Here is a 17,704-nt window from a genome sequence, read left to right as displayed (position 1 = left end):
GCTATTTTTGTTCAGTTGCGACGAGGTAATAATATGTACAATAACTTTAACCTATCTAAACCATCCAGCAGTTACAATCTCAATAAAAAGCTTAATTAATAGGTAACATTTCAAATGGTTGACACATTTTTTAGTTATAATTACATACTATGACTCAAAAATGATACAATACTTACATAAGTTTTAACAGAAAGAACAACTCTTAAAACGTGTTTTACACGCGTCTGATTAAAATTTAGATGTACTATGTCTACAATAGTTCTGGTAAAAGTGTAAAATCTATTTAATATTGTTACTTTAAATGTTAGGCCTAAATTCATAACCGTTCTTGAATGCGTCGATTAGACATGTTCTTTCTTTAAAACAAGTTTTATCAAAAGTCTACGTACAATTTTAAACGATACTGTTTCAAAAATGACGAAATCAGTACTTGGATTATGTACAATGCAGTCTGGTTATTTACAATGCACTTTGAAAATCTGCCCAACGTTTGGAATGTGTTCTGTTCTGCATGGACAGCATGAGCAGATTTCTCACATTTAAGGGTTTTTCAGAGGCCCTTAAGCTCAGTGTGGTAGAAGCATTGTTTCAGGAAGCACCACTTATCAACTTTCGGTTTCATTGGCATGGAGAAGCATGAATTTCTAAGGAAACGGAAGAACATTCACTTTTTCTGTGCGCGCTTTTGGAAACTCATCAAAATTTTTCCAATTAAGATTAGCAACAGATGTCATTTCCGCGTTTTAAAACTTTGCGCCAACAGATTTTGTGATAAAAGTTGGCGTTTTTCGATGAGGTCCCAGAAGAGCGCCAGATAAAATTTGGCAACTAGGTAATACTTTGATCCCAAATTTCAGTGGGTAACTTTCCAACCCGTATAATACTTTGTATACCTATCGTAAGGTACTATAAATACTGAAATTGATTCGGAAGAAGACAAGGAATCGTCGAGGTTGCAAAATTAACATCGAAATTACATCAAGTTGTATACAAACGATTGACTACCGCCCACACAACTCAAATATAAGTATGAAAACCACAGAAATCACGAAACTTGTGTCAAAAATGGAAAATATCGATTTTTATTTTCATACTTTTTCATAAGACATTTCAGTTAGTGCGGTTTTACGGTTATTGTTTCATAAAGTGAGACTAGTTCTCATTCTTACACACAATCGATGATTAAAAACCACTAACGTTTCGTTCGAATTGATTACTTTTATCTAGTTTTTACGTATCACATTGAACATGTAGGCTTATGCCCCGGGAAATCATATCGAAGCCCTATGGTTGGGGTATATCGCCGGTGGGGGCAATATTGGCCCTTGGGGAAGATGAAGCTCGTGCATCGGCAGAACAGGAAGCAGATGCCTGATTTGCGTGGGTGACCTTCGTACTGTGAACCTGCAAATATCAATAACTGATAGAATCGACTTTACGATTATATTATTCAGCTAAGACGGGACAAAATCTCAGTTTCTCAATTTTGACTGAAAAAGCGAAAATTTGACAAAAATGCAATAATAAACTTGTCAACAAGATTTGGACGAAATTTGTAAAACAAGTTTTTTTTATGTACCGCGCGTTCACTTTTACTTTAAACTTGCAAAATCATGACTTTATAATACATCATTGGAAAGGTAATTAAATAAGTCTGTGTTTATTGGTCTATAATTTTCAAATTCACCTATTTGAAAAACACTTGAAGAGGAACAACTCCAAAAAAAATTACAATTATTGACTGAGAGGTACTGAAATTATGGGAGATTGTCGAACTTGTAATGACCCTAATGATTCTTCTCTGTTTTATGTCCTGCACTTCTAAGTGATAAGTGATATCAATGCATTTGTCAGCGCGTCAAAAAGGCAAAATTTCTACCTTTCCAATGATGCATCACAATAAAAAATCGATGCAATCATTTTTGAATTATATGTAAAATTGCATGAGATCAGTTTTTCAAAAATCCCGCGGAAAGTACTGACGCTAGCGATGAGTTTTATAGCTCATTAAATTAGCTTTCCAAGACACAGTCAAGCAATCCCATAACTTTTGCAAGTTTTCAAGAAAAAGTGAAAAAAACGAAATTTTGCACAGCAAAAAATATATTTTTTAGGCGACTTAAACTGAAAATGAAATTTTTAGGCCTTAAAAGCGGCCTAAAAGTGAGTCTTTTCTGGCCGCAAACATTTTCGGCCGATCTGTGGTGGCGCCATCTATCCATAGTTTCGCATATTACATCAAGATACCGATATTACCCTCAATTTTATAATTATTTGGGTAAAATCAAATGGACAAACTGCTGTAAAGTGCAACAAAGACGTGTTGAATTATTGAAAATGAACATGGATAGCAGTGCTCCTGCAACAACTTTAAAAAACACAGTAAGCCTAATTCATACAAATTGTGAAGCTACACGTGCTGAAACTGCAAATGTAAATAAAGAAAATATGAACTTTTCTGAAGGATTCATAAATATTTACAATTATTCAGTTGTTATAATTGATTAAATCAATAAATCATAAATAAAAATTAATTAACTTGTAAATTTAATGATGTCGCCTAAAAAATCTTGTGTGTATCACAGCCAAAAAGTGCCATTTTGCCCACGCCGTCTTTCTGGCCTCGGGTAGCGCCTTGGCCATTAAAAAAAGGTTTGGCCAAAAAAGAACCACTTTTTGGCCTTGGTACACAAATAGCTATTTTTTAAATCTGAGTCCTGACCTGATGGAACAAAACGGTTTATAGATTCGGAATCAGAACTAGTTAAATATTACAAATTAAAAACAAACAGTCGCAATGAATAATTCTAAAATATCTTTATCACATTTTAACCGGCGCATCCACCATTTTTAACAAGCTTAAAAGTCACATAACGTGGATTTTCAACTTATGCAACTACGTCTAATTAAGCATCTAATTCTTCGTCACGTTTCATTGAACACAATATTTTTTTAAACATCATTTTAAATGCCAGACGAAAATGCAGATTTCCGAGTGCATTAGATTTGCTCCGTTCATTAGTGTGGGCATGAATTAAATACATATTGTTAATAGCTTACAGATTTGCGCCTTTTTCATTAAAACTTGCTCATTTCACAGAGAATTTAATTAGACATTTCCAGTTCGGATGAAATAATTCACAAACACACCACTTCAGATTGCTAGAATTTTATTCTTTGTGTAAAAACGAGACGAAAGGCGATGAATGTTTATTTTGAAATTCTCGCGTAGAAAATCAATAAACGCTAAATTAAATTAGTTTTCAATGAAAAAGCAGAAGCACTGTTTTAGTTTTAGTGACGGAAAATCATTCTATTGTGATAAATTTTTGACTATTAGGAATTTTGTTTTAATTTAAAGTTGCTAAATTGCTGTTTCATTCGGTTTTAGCACCTGAAAACCCAAAGAATTGATTTAATAACAACGTTTTTGAACCTTTTGTTCTCTTGTCTTCTTTGAATTAATAACGCACGGTAATTTATATTTTGAAGCTTGACATAGGAAAATCTATAACCGCTAAATTTGCTCGGAATTTAGCAAGGACGACTGGCAATTTTAATTATTTGACGTGCAAAAAATAATTAGTTGCTTCATTTCAACAACAAGCTTGTTGGTGGCAATGTTAAAAACAATTCAGTTCTTCAGTGATAAGCTCAAGAACTTTGTGAAGTTTCTAACCGCAACATACCTGTGCCTACTATTAGAAGTAAAACAGCCACAATGACAAGAACACACGGAGGTATCATCAGCGTCTAGGGAAGTGGTTTCTGTACAATGATGGCCCATTTGGCCGCTCAAAATTGAGCCATTGGCCGTGATGACGTCGCCCTCGAGTCTCACCGCCCCAGCCAGAGCCTGTAAATGTTTTCATCGATGATTGTTTTCATAAAAAGCACAAAACGAACCTGCATAGCTTGCGCCTCGTCTCTCCGTTCATCTTCAGTGTTCATCGTGACGAAACGAAGAACGAGTAAGTTCAATGAAGCTGCTACAATGGCCAAGCCAAACAGGATGAAGATGAGCGCAAACATGACGTACTCTGGTTTTTTACTGAGAGCATTGTCTTTCTGGAGTGCTACCTGAAAATGTATGTTTCAAGTTAAAAGTCCTCGACTGTGTTCTTGTGGTTGTTGCCGTTCTAATCAAGTTCTTATTTGCCTCAGAAACGAGCGGTTGGTTTGTAAGTTGATGGGAAGAATTTCGAGGGTTGGTCGACGACGGTCTGGGGAACATTTACGATATTTATTGCCCCCGAACTTTGGAACGGGCTAAATAATTAAGGGCTGTTGCCGGTCTTCCAATTGCGCCCTTTCATAACTCGATAAAAGTCCGGACGGGGTCTATTCTTTTGCATTAAATTAATTGGAGAAAAATTGATAACGAGCACACAAAATGCTCTTCTTCAGTATACTATAACTTATTTAAAAGTTGATAATTAAACTTTTAGGGGATTTTAGATACGGCTCATTGAACTTTTAACATCGCGAAATACGTTTTACTATAAAAAAATCTGTGTCACTTAACAAACGTTTGACATGGATTTTTTTTTAGATTTTGGGAAAATCGGAGAGCGAATTCTTTATTAAAGAACCGCGAGAAAACCGATGGTGCAAACCGTTTTTTTATCTGTCGTAATTACGGAGATATTTAGGGTTAAAAATTTGAAAAACAAAAATCAACTATCCGAAATTTTGATCAGCCATATCTCAGTTATTTGTTGTCGGATCTGAATTTCAAATTTAGATTTGGAATCTGCTGAAAATTCTGCGTAAAATGCTATAATAACGTAAGTTTACTCCAAAAAATAAGCGAGATATCGATTTTAGAACTTGTCGTGTATTTTTTTCGAAAACTTCAATTTTTGACTTGGAAATTATAAGAACTATTTTTCATCTAAAAAATTGCGAGAAAAACGATGGCGCAAACGGTTTTTCAATATTTCTAATAGTTTCCGAGATATTGAGCACGGATTGTTTCGAACCTTCAAAAATTTGGCCCTCTGGCGAAAACCCAAAACTTCAAACGGCCATAACCAGTTATTTGTTGACGAAAATTTAAAAATTCGCATGTTTTTGGATTCAGCGTGACATTCTGCGTAAAATGAGACCCAAATTTGTTGAGTTTGCTTAATAAATAAACGAGGCATTGGCCAAAAACTGTTTTGAAAACGTCATTTTTGGGTAATTTTCAATCAATGTTTTCAAAATGAAAACGACGTTTAATAGCTATGAATTATACATCAGTCGAAAGAGGAGCTCGAAATCTGTCTACTGGCCAAATTTGAGATCGATCGGACAAATAGTTTACAAGCTATGGCCAAAAAGAAAAAAAAAATAAAAATTTTCATCGTTTGAGTAGGAATTTTTTTTCGCAAAAAATCGACTATCGAATTTTGAGCTTTTGAAAACATTTTCTAACGCAAAATGAGCTGAGAAAAAGAATGGCGCAAACCGCATCTCAATATCTCTAATAGTTTCCGAGATATTTAACTTTAAAAATGTCGAAAAATGAGAAAAAATGAAAATCAACTTTCCCAAACTTTGATTGGCCATACCTCAGTTATTTGTTGTCGGATCTGAGTTTAAATCCCAGATTTGGAATCTGCGGAAAATTCTGCGTACACTGATGTATAATAACTTAAGTTTACTCTAAAAAATAAGCGATATATCGATATCAGAAATTTGGCATAGTTTTAGTCACAAATTTTTGCGAAAATTTGCAAATTTCGATTGTAGAAAAATCTAAGAACTATTTTTTATGTGAAAAATCGCGAGAAAAACGATGGCGCAAACCGCATCTGAATATCTAAAATAGTTTCCGAAATATCGAGCACGAATTGTTTTGGAACCTTCAAAAATTTGGCCCTCTGGCGACAACCCAAAAATTCAAACGGCCATAACTCAGTTATTTGTTGACGAAAATTAAAAATTCTTGCGGCCATGGATTCATCGTTCAACGAAATTAGGAAAAATTGGGAAAAATGAAAATTAACTATTCGAAACTTTGGTCGGCCATAACTCAGTTATTTGTTGTCGGATTTTAATTTCAATCCCATATTTGGAATCTGCGCAAAATTTTGTGTAAAATGATGTTCAGGGTCCGGCAACACTTGTGTCCACCCCCCAAATCGTCTTTAATTTTAAAGTTACAATTTTGAAAATTTGCATATGCTCATAGTTGACAAAGCTCTAGAAACTGATGCAAAATAGTATATTGTATAACAAGTGTTGAAAATGGAAGATTTCACACGGTTTTTGCAGAATTGAACCACGAGTGTGAAATCGAATTTTCAACACGTGTTGTACACGGTATTTTTCCGACGACCACAAAAATCGCAGAGTTTATATTTATTTTTTAATTAAAGTTTATGGTTTACGCTCATCCACTTGCTAAAAACGATAATTTTTAGCGATTTTTGAGTTTTTGCAGAAATATTCGCGAATTCAATTTTTTTTCAACATAACTGTGATGCAAATATCTGAGTTTTTATTTTAAATCTAATGCAAATTGTGTTTAAAATTTACGAAAAAAACGTTGTTTTATCAAGTTAGTTTTCAAAATTATGACAGCGCAGCGGCAAACAACGTTTACACCAAAATTTCACAAGTCACTTCATTCACTCTTACAAAGGTTAATTTTGATTAACACGGGCATGTTGCACTTTATGGACACCAGAAATCGTTAATTAACATCGACAAAGCGACAATTTCACCAGGTAAGACTTTTGTTACAATCTAAAGTTACAAAGGATAGATGTCATTAGTGAAACAAAATCTTGACAGATGAGTGTAAACGTAGTTCCCAATTTTGACGTAATGAAATTGAAAACTAACTTGATAAAACAGCCTTTTTTCTCAAATTTTGAAGACAATTTCCATTGAATCTAAAACAACAACTGAGATATTTTTAACACATTTATATTAAAAAAAAATTAGAGATTGATATCACAAACCCTCACAATTAACTAAAAATTGCATTTTTAAGGCGTCGCGATGCCAAAACTATCGGTGATAAAAAACAAATTTTTGCGTCAGCTTCTAGAGCTTTGTCAACTGTGAGCGTATGCAAATTTTCAAAATTTTATCTTTAAAATTAATGACGATTTTGGGGGTGGACACAAGTGTTGCCGGACCCTGTATAATAACGCAAGTTTACTCAAAAAAATAAGCGAGATATCGATATCAGAAGTTTGGCATAGTTTTAGTCATGATTTTCCGCGAAAAACTGCAACTCTTGACTTTTGGAAAAACTAAGAACTATTTTTTATGTAAAACGCGCAAACGGTTTTTCAATATTTCTAATCGTTTCCGAGATATTGAGCACGGATTGTTTCGAACCTTCGAAAATTTGGCCCTCTGGCGACAACCCAAAAATTGAAACGGCCGTAACTCAGTTATCGAAAGAGGAGCTTGAAATCTATCAACTGGCCAAATTTGAGATCGATCTGACAAATAATTTACTAGTTTTGGCCAATAAACAAAAAACTGAAAAATTTTAATCGATTGAATGTGATTTTTTTTTCGCGAAAAACCGCCCATCGAATCCACGTCTCTACGATGAAACTAGTGGTTTTGAGAATTTATAAAGCAAATTATGGCAATAATGTCAAATAAAAGTACCAATATTCCCGGCCGTCAGTGAAATATTATCCACTTGAGAAAACGAATTTACGACATTTTTCCAACTTTATGTGGACATTAGGAACGATAGCTATGCACGGATGTATTACCTAGACTATGTCACAATTTTCGCATTTTGTATTGGATTTACTTTTCCGACAGTTTAATGCGTGGGGCATTTTATTTAATACAGTCCCCAGATTTATGATTATCGCCAGGGAAATTTAAAGCAACTTTTCCTTCCGAAATTGAAAGGACCGAGACGGATTATCAGTAATTTATTTACGAGACAAGTTTTCTATTATGCCCGATTATTACCACACTCCCGAAAGCTTTTTACCGAAAAATTGATTGATTTGAAGTTTTTGCGCCAAGTAATTTAATGGACTTACCATGTCACCGAATCCTATAGTAGTGAGTGTGATGAAGCAATAATAAACGGAGTCGAAATAGCTCCAACCTTCGTATCGCGAGAAGGCGGCAGCACCACCAGCTATGGTCAACGAACTGAGCGTCGTCACTACGCAGATGAGGTCCAATTCTGATGCTGCTGTTTGCCGACAATGCAGGGAAGACTTCACGGACCGAATTATTACACTGCAAGCAGAAGTAAATTTGGTGGAGGCGCCGGGACGAGCACACTTTCAGGTCACTGAATATTTCTCTATCTTGCAGGAATTGAGTACGTAATTGCGTAACTAAGCGTCGTTTTCAAACGACTTGTAATTTTTGTAATCATCCCACGTTTAAGCCCCATTGTTTTTACGATTTTACTTTTTGTCATAAATTGAAATTAACCGGCGTGGCTTGGTTGGCAATAAAATTTAGTGGATGGCTTCGACTGAGTCCAGAATATTAAAAAGTCGTAAAGCGGGCTCCTTAGGGAACTCCTTATGTTTTCATTAGGTGTCCGCGTTTAACGTGCAGTAAACAGGAAGCTTGTTTACCAGTTCTCGTAATTTGGCGGCATTAACTCGCCAGGAATACAACATACCTGCTTAACCTGTTGACCCTCTCGCCTATGCTCTGGAACATGACGAGACCGAGGGGTATTCCTATCATAGCATAACACATTGTAAATAATTTCCCCGCGATGGTACTGGGGGTGGAGTGACCGTAACCTATCGTCGTTAACACTGTGGTCGCGTAATAGAAGGCTCCAGTAAATTTCCATTGTTGGCCGGCTCTATGCGGCTCGGATTTCAGGACGACTGTTTCCATTATCCTAAAATCCTCGTCGCTTATGTTGTATTTTCTTCTAACTATTGCTTGGATTTCTGAAAAGAAGTTAATAGGGTTAATGAGGTCACCAAAAGAAGATTCTGTTATTGTCGCCAATAACCGCAAATTTTGCAGATTTTTCTCAGGATTTGAATCAAACTTCACGGATATTTACGTTGTTCCAAGTTTTTTCTTTGTTTTACATTCTAAGTTTTCCAACTTTGGTTTTAAATTTTTAAATTTGGAAGTTTTCGTTGCTACTCTTTACGGGTTGTACAGTTTGTTTTGCATGTTTTGGCTGGCGCTAGTACTTCCCGGCGAATTTAAGATTTTTGTAATTTTTTTATTTACATTTTAAGGTGGTTTGAAACGATCATATTTTTTCTTAAATTTTTTCGAATAAAAATTTGAGCATTTTTCTTTCAAATTGACGTTCAAGATTTGTCATAAAATGAATGCTGAAAAATGTTTCCTGTCCGCCTCTAAAATCAGCGGTTTTTCTTCACTTGGCGCATTGTTAATGCGCAGAATTTTGAAATTATTTGTGAATTTTTACAATATTTTTGCAAAAATATTTTCTCTAATTTCGCTGTTTATCCCGAGAATATTTGTTTGAAGAGCAATTCTCAAAATTTGATCGTGTAAAATGGTTTTTACAATGATTACTTCTTATTTTTTCTGCAGAATTTTTTAAAAATTTTCAAAAATTGAGCTGTGTAAATCATGCTTTCAAAGTAGGCATAATGATGATTATTGTAGGTTTAACAATGACATTGTAGACACAAGTTTCCTCTTGTAGGTTAATAATTTTTAAATGCCTATTATTAGTAGTTCTGATAAGCTCCTATTAATGATTTATCAGTTTATTTTTTGACACTGTATCTTTATGTTTTTCGTCACTGTATTTTATGATTATTAATAACTTTGACATTTGATTGTGTTGCCATCTATTAATTAAAACTGACATGTATCCACTACAGGTATCTAACTTATCTTTTTCAAATTCTGCTAATTTTTTCGACAACTTTGAAACTTAAATTTTAGAATATGTAACCCATGATTCTTACCGCCTTTAGGACGAGAATAACGATGGTAAAAACTCCATATTTCGCTCTGTCTTAGTTTCGGAGATATCGAGCTTCAAAAGATTCGGAACTAAAAATTAACCAAGCGCAACTTTAAACGCTTCTAGTTCGGTTATTTTTTAACGTACGCAAATATATCGCCCAGTTTTGGATTCTGCGCGAAATTCAGCGCAAAATGAGCACGAATAATTTAAGTTTGTTTCGAAGATAAACGAGATATCGAGGTTTGTACATAAAGGGACTAAAAATTTACTATCAGCAATTTTAAACGCTTCTAATTTATTTATTTATTGACGCACGTAAATATATCGCACGGTTTCGGATTCTGCGTAAAATTTTGCTTAAAATGAGACCAAATACCGCAAGTTTGCTCCAAAAATAAGCGAGAAATCGACCGAATTATATTTAGAAATTTTCAATTATGTGCTTTTTCTACTGTTTTAGTGACATGCCAATTGTGTTCTTTGTGTTGCTCACTTTGTAATTATTTTAGGTCAGCATTGTAATTATTGTAATTCTGTGTTAAACAGAGGACAACAGAGACAGTAAGGTCTATACTTTGGTTTTTACCCTTAAGTTTAAATAAAAAAAAAGTTAATTTTGGGCTTTTTGAAAAATAGAAATACAATTTCAGTTCGCAAAATATTTTTTTTTAAACTTAAACTAATATTCGAAAAAAACAGTAAAAACTAGGTAAGTAACAAAAAATGCTAGCAAATTGAAAATTGCAAATACAATTTTATAGCAGCCAAATTATAGGTGTTCGTTGAATGAATGAGAAAAATAGAAATTGCAACAGATGTCGATTACCAGTAAAGGCAAAACGAAATAAAATGAGCTGCTGCTAGCTTAGAAAATCCACTTAATCTCATGTTTATTTTATGTGCATAATTGATTTTTATAGTTTCTAGCTTAATTCGTTCCGATCTGCAGCATTTTATCCTGTTTTATAAAAATCCTAAACGTTAAATTTTATTTTCAAATTCTCCATGTACTGACGCAACTAATTTGCAACCGCGTAATCAAATCCGCACGCATTTGTCGCTGTTTTATTTTTGATAAGTTTATCAATATTGGAACATTCCAAACACTACGAATTTCGAACTCGAGCAGATTCATTAATTCCATTGCAAATCGACCCAACACTATTAAATAGACAAACTTGGAATTACATAAATACGAAACTAAATCAGTAGACAGTAGTAAAGGTCGCCCGAAACTGATTTATATGTATGATGTGCGACAATGATGGTGGTGGAGAACCATAAACACACCCTTATTTGTTGCATGCATCAATTGTGCTAATCTCCTGCTGGAACGAGGTTCGTTGATTAAAACGCAATTTTGCATGTTTCACTGAACACTGTGTGGAATGTGACAAGTGACTGGAATTCTTGTTAACGGATCTATCTCGGGTCTTGATAAGCAAAATTTTCATCGAGATCAAGGCACATTTCCAATGGATAAGTCTAGTTCGAAAATTTTAATTAAAAAAACGGGGGTCATCAATTTGAGTGCTCTTCAACGAATAAATTCATTTACTCATAAACACAGACCTATCAATTATTATTAACATCACCATTAGAAACATCGGCGTGAGGAGACTGACAAGTTTGATGGATTAATCTCAAAAGTTTTAAACTTCTGCGACATGAGTGTTGTTAAATATTTCAGTCAGCGACGGCTCTAAGACATGCAAAGTTAATATCTACAGTCGGGTTACGATGCAAATGGCCACTTCGACAGTTATTTTTTTATTTAAAGTTGGAATCTTGATGAATTAGTGTTGGAGATTTTCGGATGACAGGTTGGCATCATTGTCCCCTAGAATTTGACGATTGCCAGTTGTGCATGAAATTTGCTGTGTGGTAAAATTACCTAATTAATTAGTGCCATTTCTCAAAAAGGTTTTTTCAGTAGTTCAATTTGAAGTTTGTAGTTCGAATAGTTTTAGTGCTACAGTGATACACTTCTTCAAGCTTGACTATTAACTGTGCTAGATTACAAAAATATCAAACAGACAAAACCATTTTTAGAATTTTTAATTTTTAGGACGAATCGAAAATTTTCAGTAGGTTAATTTGCAGCTTGTAGTTCTAATAGTTTTAGTGCTACAGCAATCAAATTTGAGGAGGACACTTTTCCAAGCTTGACTATTAACGCTGCTAAATTACAAAATTATCGAGTAGACGAGAGTAATTTTAGAATTTTTCGTTTTTAAGATTAATTGAAATTTTTCAGTAGTTCAATTGAAGCTTGTAGTTTGAGTAGTTTTAGAGCTACAGCAATCAAATTTAGGGAGCATACTTTTCCAAGGTTGACTGTTAACTGTTCTAAATTACAAAATTATTGAGCTGACGAAACCAGATTTAGAATTTTTCATTTTTATGGTGAATCGAAATTTTTCAGTAGTTCAATTTGAAACTTGTAGTTCTAATAGTTTTAGTGCTACAGCAATTAAATTTTGGAAGGTCACTTTTCCAAGCTTGACTATTAACTGTGCTAAATTACAAAACTATCGAGCCGACGAAATGAATTTTTGAAATCTTTATTTTAAGGAGGAATCGTAATTTTTCAGGAGTTCAATTAGAGAGTTGTAGTTCCAGTAGTTTTAGTGTTACAGCAATCAAATTTAGGATGGACATTTATCCAAGCTTGACTGTTAACTGTCTCAAATTAAAAAATGATAGACTGACAAGACCAGTTTTAGAAATTTTCTTTTTTAGGATGAATCGAAAATTTTCGGTAATTCAATTTGAAGATTGTAGTTCTAACAGTTTTATAACTCTACTAAATTACAAAATTATCGAACAGACGAAACCAATTTTAGAAGTTTTTATAATTAGGACGAATCGAAATTTTTCAGTCGTTTAATTTGAACATTGTAGTTCGAAAAGTTTTAGTGCTACAGCTTTTAAATTTAGGGAATACAGTTCTCCAATTTGGACTGTTAACTGTGCCTCATTACAAAATTATCGAGCGGACAAGACCAATGTTAGAATTTTTTATTTTTAGAATGAATCGAAAATTTTTAGTAGTTCAATCTGAAGCTTGCAGTTCTAATAGTTGTAGTGCTACATTAATCAAATTTGGAGAGGACATTTTTCCAAGCTTGACTATTAACTGTGCCAAATTACAAAATTATCGAACCAATGAGACCAGTTTTAGAATTTTTCTATTTTAGGATGAATCGAAATTTTTCAGTAGACCAATTTGAAACTTGAAGTTCAAATAGTTTTAGTGCTACAGCAACCAATTTTGGAGAGGACACACTTGTCCAAAGTTGGCCATTAACTCTGCTAAATTACAAAATTATCGAGTCGACGATACCAATTTTAGAATTTTTCATTTTTAGGATGAATCGAAAATGTTTAGTATAGCATATCCGGTGAGAGATTGGGATATTTCGACAGTTGACATATAGGTTGGCAGCAAATTATGCTACAAAATACACTAAAAACACTAAATTCCTACGCGAAATGGGTTGACAGGGTTGTCAGTAACTGGGGTTACTTTGTTATTTTAAATTTCGCGCGTATGGAACACTTTTTATTGCGTAGATTTAGTGACTTTTCTGTCATTCAAACTCTCACTGTACGAACTATAGTTCAGTTTGAAGCTTGAAGTTCTAATAGTTTTAGTGCTACAGCAATCAAATTTTGGGACGACACTTTTCCAAGCTTGATTATTCACTGTGCTAAATTACAAAATTACCCAGTCGACGAGACTAATTTTAGAATTGTTCATTTTAAGGATGAATCGAAATTTTTCAGTAGTTCAATTTGAAGCTTGTAGTTCAAGCAGTTTTAGTGCTACATCAATCATATTTCGGGAGAACACTTTTCCAAACTTAACTATTAACTGGGCTAAATTACAAAATTATCGAGCCGACGAGTCCAATTTTAGAATTTTTAATTTTTAGAATAAATCGAAATTTTTTAGCACTTCAATTTGAAGCTTGTAGTTCTAATAGTTTTAGTGCTACAGCAATCAGGGTACTTTTCCAAGCTTAATTGATCTATTAGCCCAAAAGTTGGGCGGAGGAGGAGATAAGTGGCGCTTGCAACTTAAACAAACTGCATCACCCTGCGACTTTTTCAGGTAAATCGCGATTTCTCTATTGAAAGCGTAAGTGCAGGCATTCTCCGGTGTAGAAAACAAGTAAATAAACTGAATAAATACGAACTAAACAATTCTGGAGGAATAATAGAGCGCAAACACGGAACGTGAGTTTCTTCATATTTAATAATGTGCATAGCGTGAAAAAGCTCTGTTGCGGCTTTAAACATCTTGAGAAAAGTTCTAAATCACTTTAAATTGGTTGTACGCTACATAAACATTAATGAAGTAGGAAAACAGTGCGGGATAAGATTGTTAGCTAACGATATTTTGATAAAATGTTAAAGGTGCATCTTCATTTAGAATTCAAATTGGTTCTTTTCCACCTTTCACGCTCGTCGTGTTTTTGTTTTCTGTAATTGGGTTTTTGGAAATAATGAATCACCAATTGCTCCTTATTAAAACGGGAATTTATAATGAGCGCCGAAATTTCTAATGGACAAGATGTTACACTGGACGAGTTGATTTGCGTTTATACCGAGTGAGTGTCTGGAATGTGTGGAAATTGTTTTCACCTGTAAAATGAACTTTAACCTATTCTAGTCCATCGATTTCAACAATGGTCTAGCCCGGCGCATCCACCAAATTCCCCGATAAATTTTCCTTGCGCTTTTAAAATTTAACACTTTTCATGTTAGTCCGTGTTTGTAAATCTGATAAAATATATCTATTGTACGATGATGAGTCGGCAGAATATCCTCTGAATCCTGTGATATGCAAATCTCATTTTTGTCCACGACATCGTTTGTCTCTGCCACATTACTTTTGTGTTCAGTTTGTCAAAAGCATGTCCGGAGCTTGTTGACAACCATTTGACATTTGAACGCACTTTATCAAAGAAATGCGTTGCTTGTTGAATAGCTTATCGTCACATGAATGGATACATGTGCACTTGAAAGGTGATTGTTTCCTAAAAACGAAATTCCAGGTAAAAGTCCATGTATTGTTTCCAATACGTTTAGAGGTTTGTTTATCTAACTAAATTTCGTAATTATGTATCAATGAAACGCAATCAGTTGTGGGAAAATATTGATTTACACATTTTGTACAATAGTCAAAATAAACATAGATAACTTGATTATACTCAGGAAAAATTACACTGACAGTCGATTTTGGTTGCTTTGACAGCAATTTTTTAATTCTTAATTAAAATCTTGGAATTTTTAACTTGACAAGGTTGGCATTATTGTCCCCCAGATTTAACATTTGCTAATTTTGACATGAAAATTCCTGTGCCTCAATTTTACGTACTTAATTTACTGCGAGTCCATAAACATGTTTCAAGTGAAGTGAGTTCTTTCTCTGATGCGATTGCTGTTTAAAAACGGTAACAAACAAATTTAATTGCGGCGCATTACAATGACAGAACTTACACGATGGTCTTTTGTACCCCATAACAACACCGCCATTACAACATTTGCAACAAGAACGAATTACACGGTGAAAATTTTAAAATTTGCAACCTAAGCTAACTGTAGGTACATAACACCTCCATTGCAACATTTGCAACAAGAACGAATTACACTATAAAAATTTGTTACCTTAGGTGGACATTTGCAACCTGAACCAATTGTATATTAAATTTGTTGGTTAATTTAGGATTCAATGTCGTCTTTTGCATGTGAGGTTTATCTCTCAAGTTTCGTATGTGCCATTTTGATATGATTACGAACGTGTAATTAAAATAAGGCAACAGATTGTACTTTATGATTTATGCACTGTGGATTAGAGCAAGTTTGGTTTTATGTTATTATCAGGTGTCAATGTAATCAGATATCGGAAGTACACTTTGTTGCAATAAATTAACACATCTGTGGGTTTAAGCTTGTCATTTTTAACACCTATTAATGCCCATTTAATTTTACATTTTTATTAAAACCAAAGGTCAATACACAAAGATAAACACATTTTCGAAAAGTAGATGAACGACAAATTAAGTATGTACGAGATTATCCATTAAATTCCTTTAAAATCCACTGTTTTATGTAAAAATAATCGCACTGCTAAGCTACAAGATTAACAAATTTATTTATGTGTGGTGTGAGGGTATAATTTATATTTATACATCTCATGACTTTTGTGTTTCATAACTGAAATACGAGAGAAACGAAAAAGAAATAAAATTCTAGCAATTGACTGTGCTCTGTTTGAAATAACTTTCCCGAGAAAAATTTAATTATTTTGTAACGTATTATTTAATTGTTTAATTTTTCTGGAACTTAGTAATGTGGATTTTTATTAAATTGTTTTTCTGTTGTGCTCGAACAGAAAATGAATTGTAATTAAATTGAGTTTCTACGACTTGCGCCGTGGAAATAGATCTCTGTTTTTCAATATTTTTAGTTTAATTCTACAACTTTACGGTGATTTTCGGTTTTAAATTCAAGAGCGTCGAAGACGGCAACACTGTCATTGCACCATTTGCAACAGGAACGAATTACACGATAAAAATTTTAAAATTTGCCACCTAAACCAACTGTACATAACACCGCCATTGCAACATTTGCAACAAAAACGAATTACACTATAAAAATTGCAACCTAAACCAATTGTTTACTTTTTTTTGGTTAATTTACAAAATTATCGAGCCAACGAAACGAGTTTTAGGATTTTTCATTTTTAGGATGAATCGAAAATTTTCAGTAGTTCAATTTGAAGCTTGTAGTTCAAACAGTTTTAGTGCTACAGCAATCAACTTTGGGGAGGACACTTTTCGAAGCTTTAACTGTGCTAAATTACAAAATGATGTTTTTAATATTTTTAATTTTTACCTTGTAGGACGACTTTACGTTGATTTTCGGTTTTAGATTCAAGAGCGTCGAAGACGGCAGCGCCGATCAGCAGGTACGTGAAGGTGCAAACGATAAGAGATAGCGTGCGAACGTTTTGCTTCTTCATTCTCTAGCGCGCGTCATGCTGGGGCCGGGGGGCTCCCACGCCGCTAGCTGCCCCCCGCGCACCCCCCTCCGGTCAACCACATCACACCCCCTGAAAACAAACACAAACATTTAGTAAACTTAAACACAGATTTAATTATGATAATCTAATAGCGGCCTATTTGTGTTGGCGTCCCCAGTACGGTTCTGCACGACGCTTCGGGGATTCCCACTAATGTTATTACAGTTCGGCTAATAAGCAGATTGTTTTGCGCATTTAGATTTAATGAAAAAATGGCGGGTCGTGTGAAAATTAACGAGGATTGCTGTTTAACTAGCCCAAAATTACGTGTGTGCGCTTTGATGGAAAGTGCCAACGCGAAGTGATGTTATCAAATGAGCTTTTCCGGGGTATCGGAATTAGAGCGATCTGCTGAAGTGCCGAGAAAAAATTAAAATTCAACAAAGGTGACGCTTTTGAATAATTTGCGCGCCGCTTTGCTCAAACAGAATGCAGATCGGTGAATTCTATCTTTATTTTATCTATAGCTTTCATTTAAAATTCAGAAATATTTGCATAAGGATACACGCCGAGACAAAGAAATAATAAGAGAGTATTGAACAAACAAGCGAAACGACTAAGTCAATATTTTTTATTGGCCGCGAAACATAGCGAAATTAAAATTTTAAAGAAACGTCTTCTGGTTAACGAGAGCAAATTTTACAATACGAAACGTTTATTTGCTCCATTTGTGTGAGTCAAACTTCGACTAAAATTTAATA

At 34.2% G+C, this 17,704-nt stretch overlaps 1 protein-coding gene across 1 annotated transcript; it reads right to left on the bottom strand.

Moving 5' to 3' along the window:
- Window positions 1–1,231: 1,231 nt before the first annotated feature.
- On the bottom strand, window positions 1,232–17,027 carry Task6 (TWIK-related acid-sensitive K[+] channel 6). The gene is made up of 6 exons (XM_088029512.1): window positions 16,817–17,027; window positions 8,615–8,897; window positions 8,013–8,217; window positions 3,907–4,080; window positions 3,690–3,856; window positions 1,232–1,404 (listed from the first exon to the last, which is right to left on the bottom strand). The coding sequence occupies exons 1-6, from the start codon at window positions 16,941–16,943 to the stop codon at window positions 1,272–1,274; spliced, it is 1,089 nt and encodes a 362-aa protein (XP_087885638.1). The 5' UTR covers window positions 16,944–17,027; the 3' UTR covers window positions 1,232–1,271.
- Window positions 17,028–17,704: the final 677 nt, after the last annotated feature.

The sequence above is a fragment of the Gnatocerus cornutus genome, chromosome 2, assembly GCF_029298725.1.
Source record: "Gnatocerus cornutus isolate USDA-ARS CGAHR chromosome 2, icGnaCorn1.1, whole genome shotgun sequence".
Lineage (NCBI taxonomy): Eukaryota > Metazoa > Arthropoda > Insecta > Coleoptera > Tenebrionidae > Gnatocerus > Gnatocerus cornutus.
The sequence above is the reverse complement of the archived record's forward strand: the minus strand, read 5'-3'. Positions and strand labels throughout refer to the sequence as shown.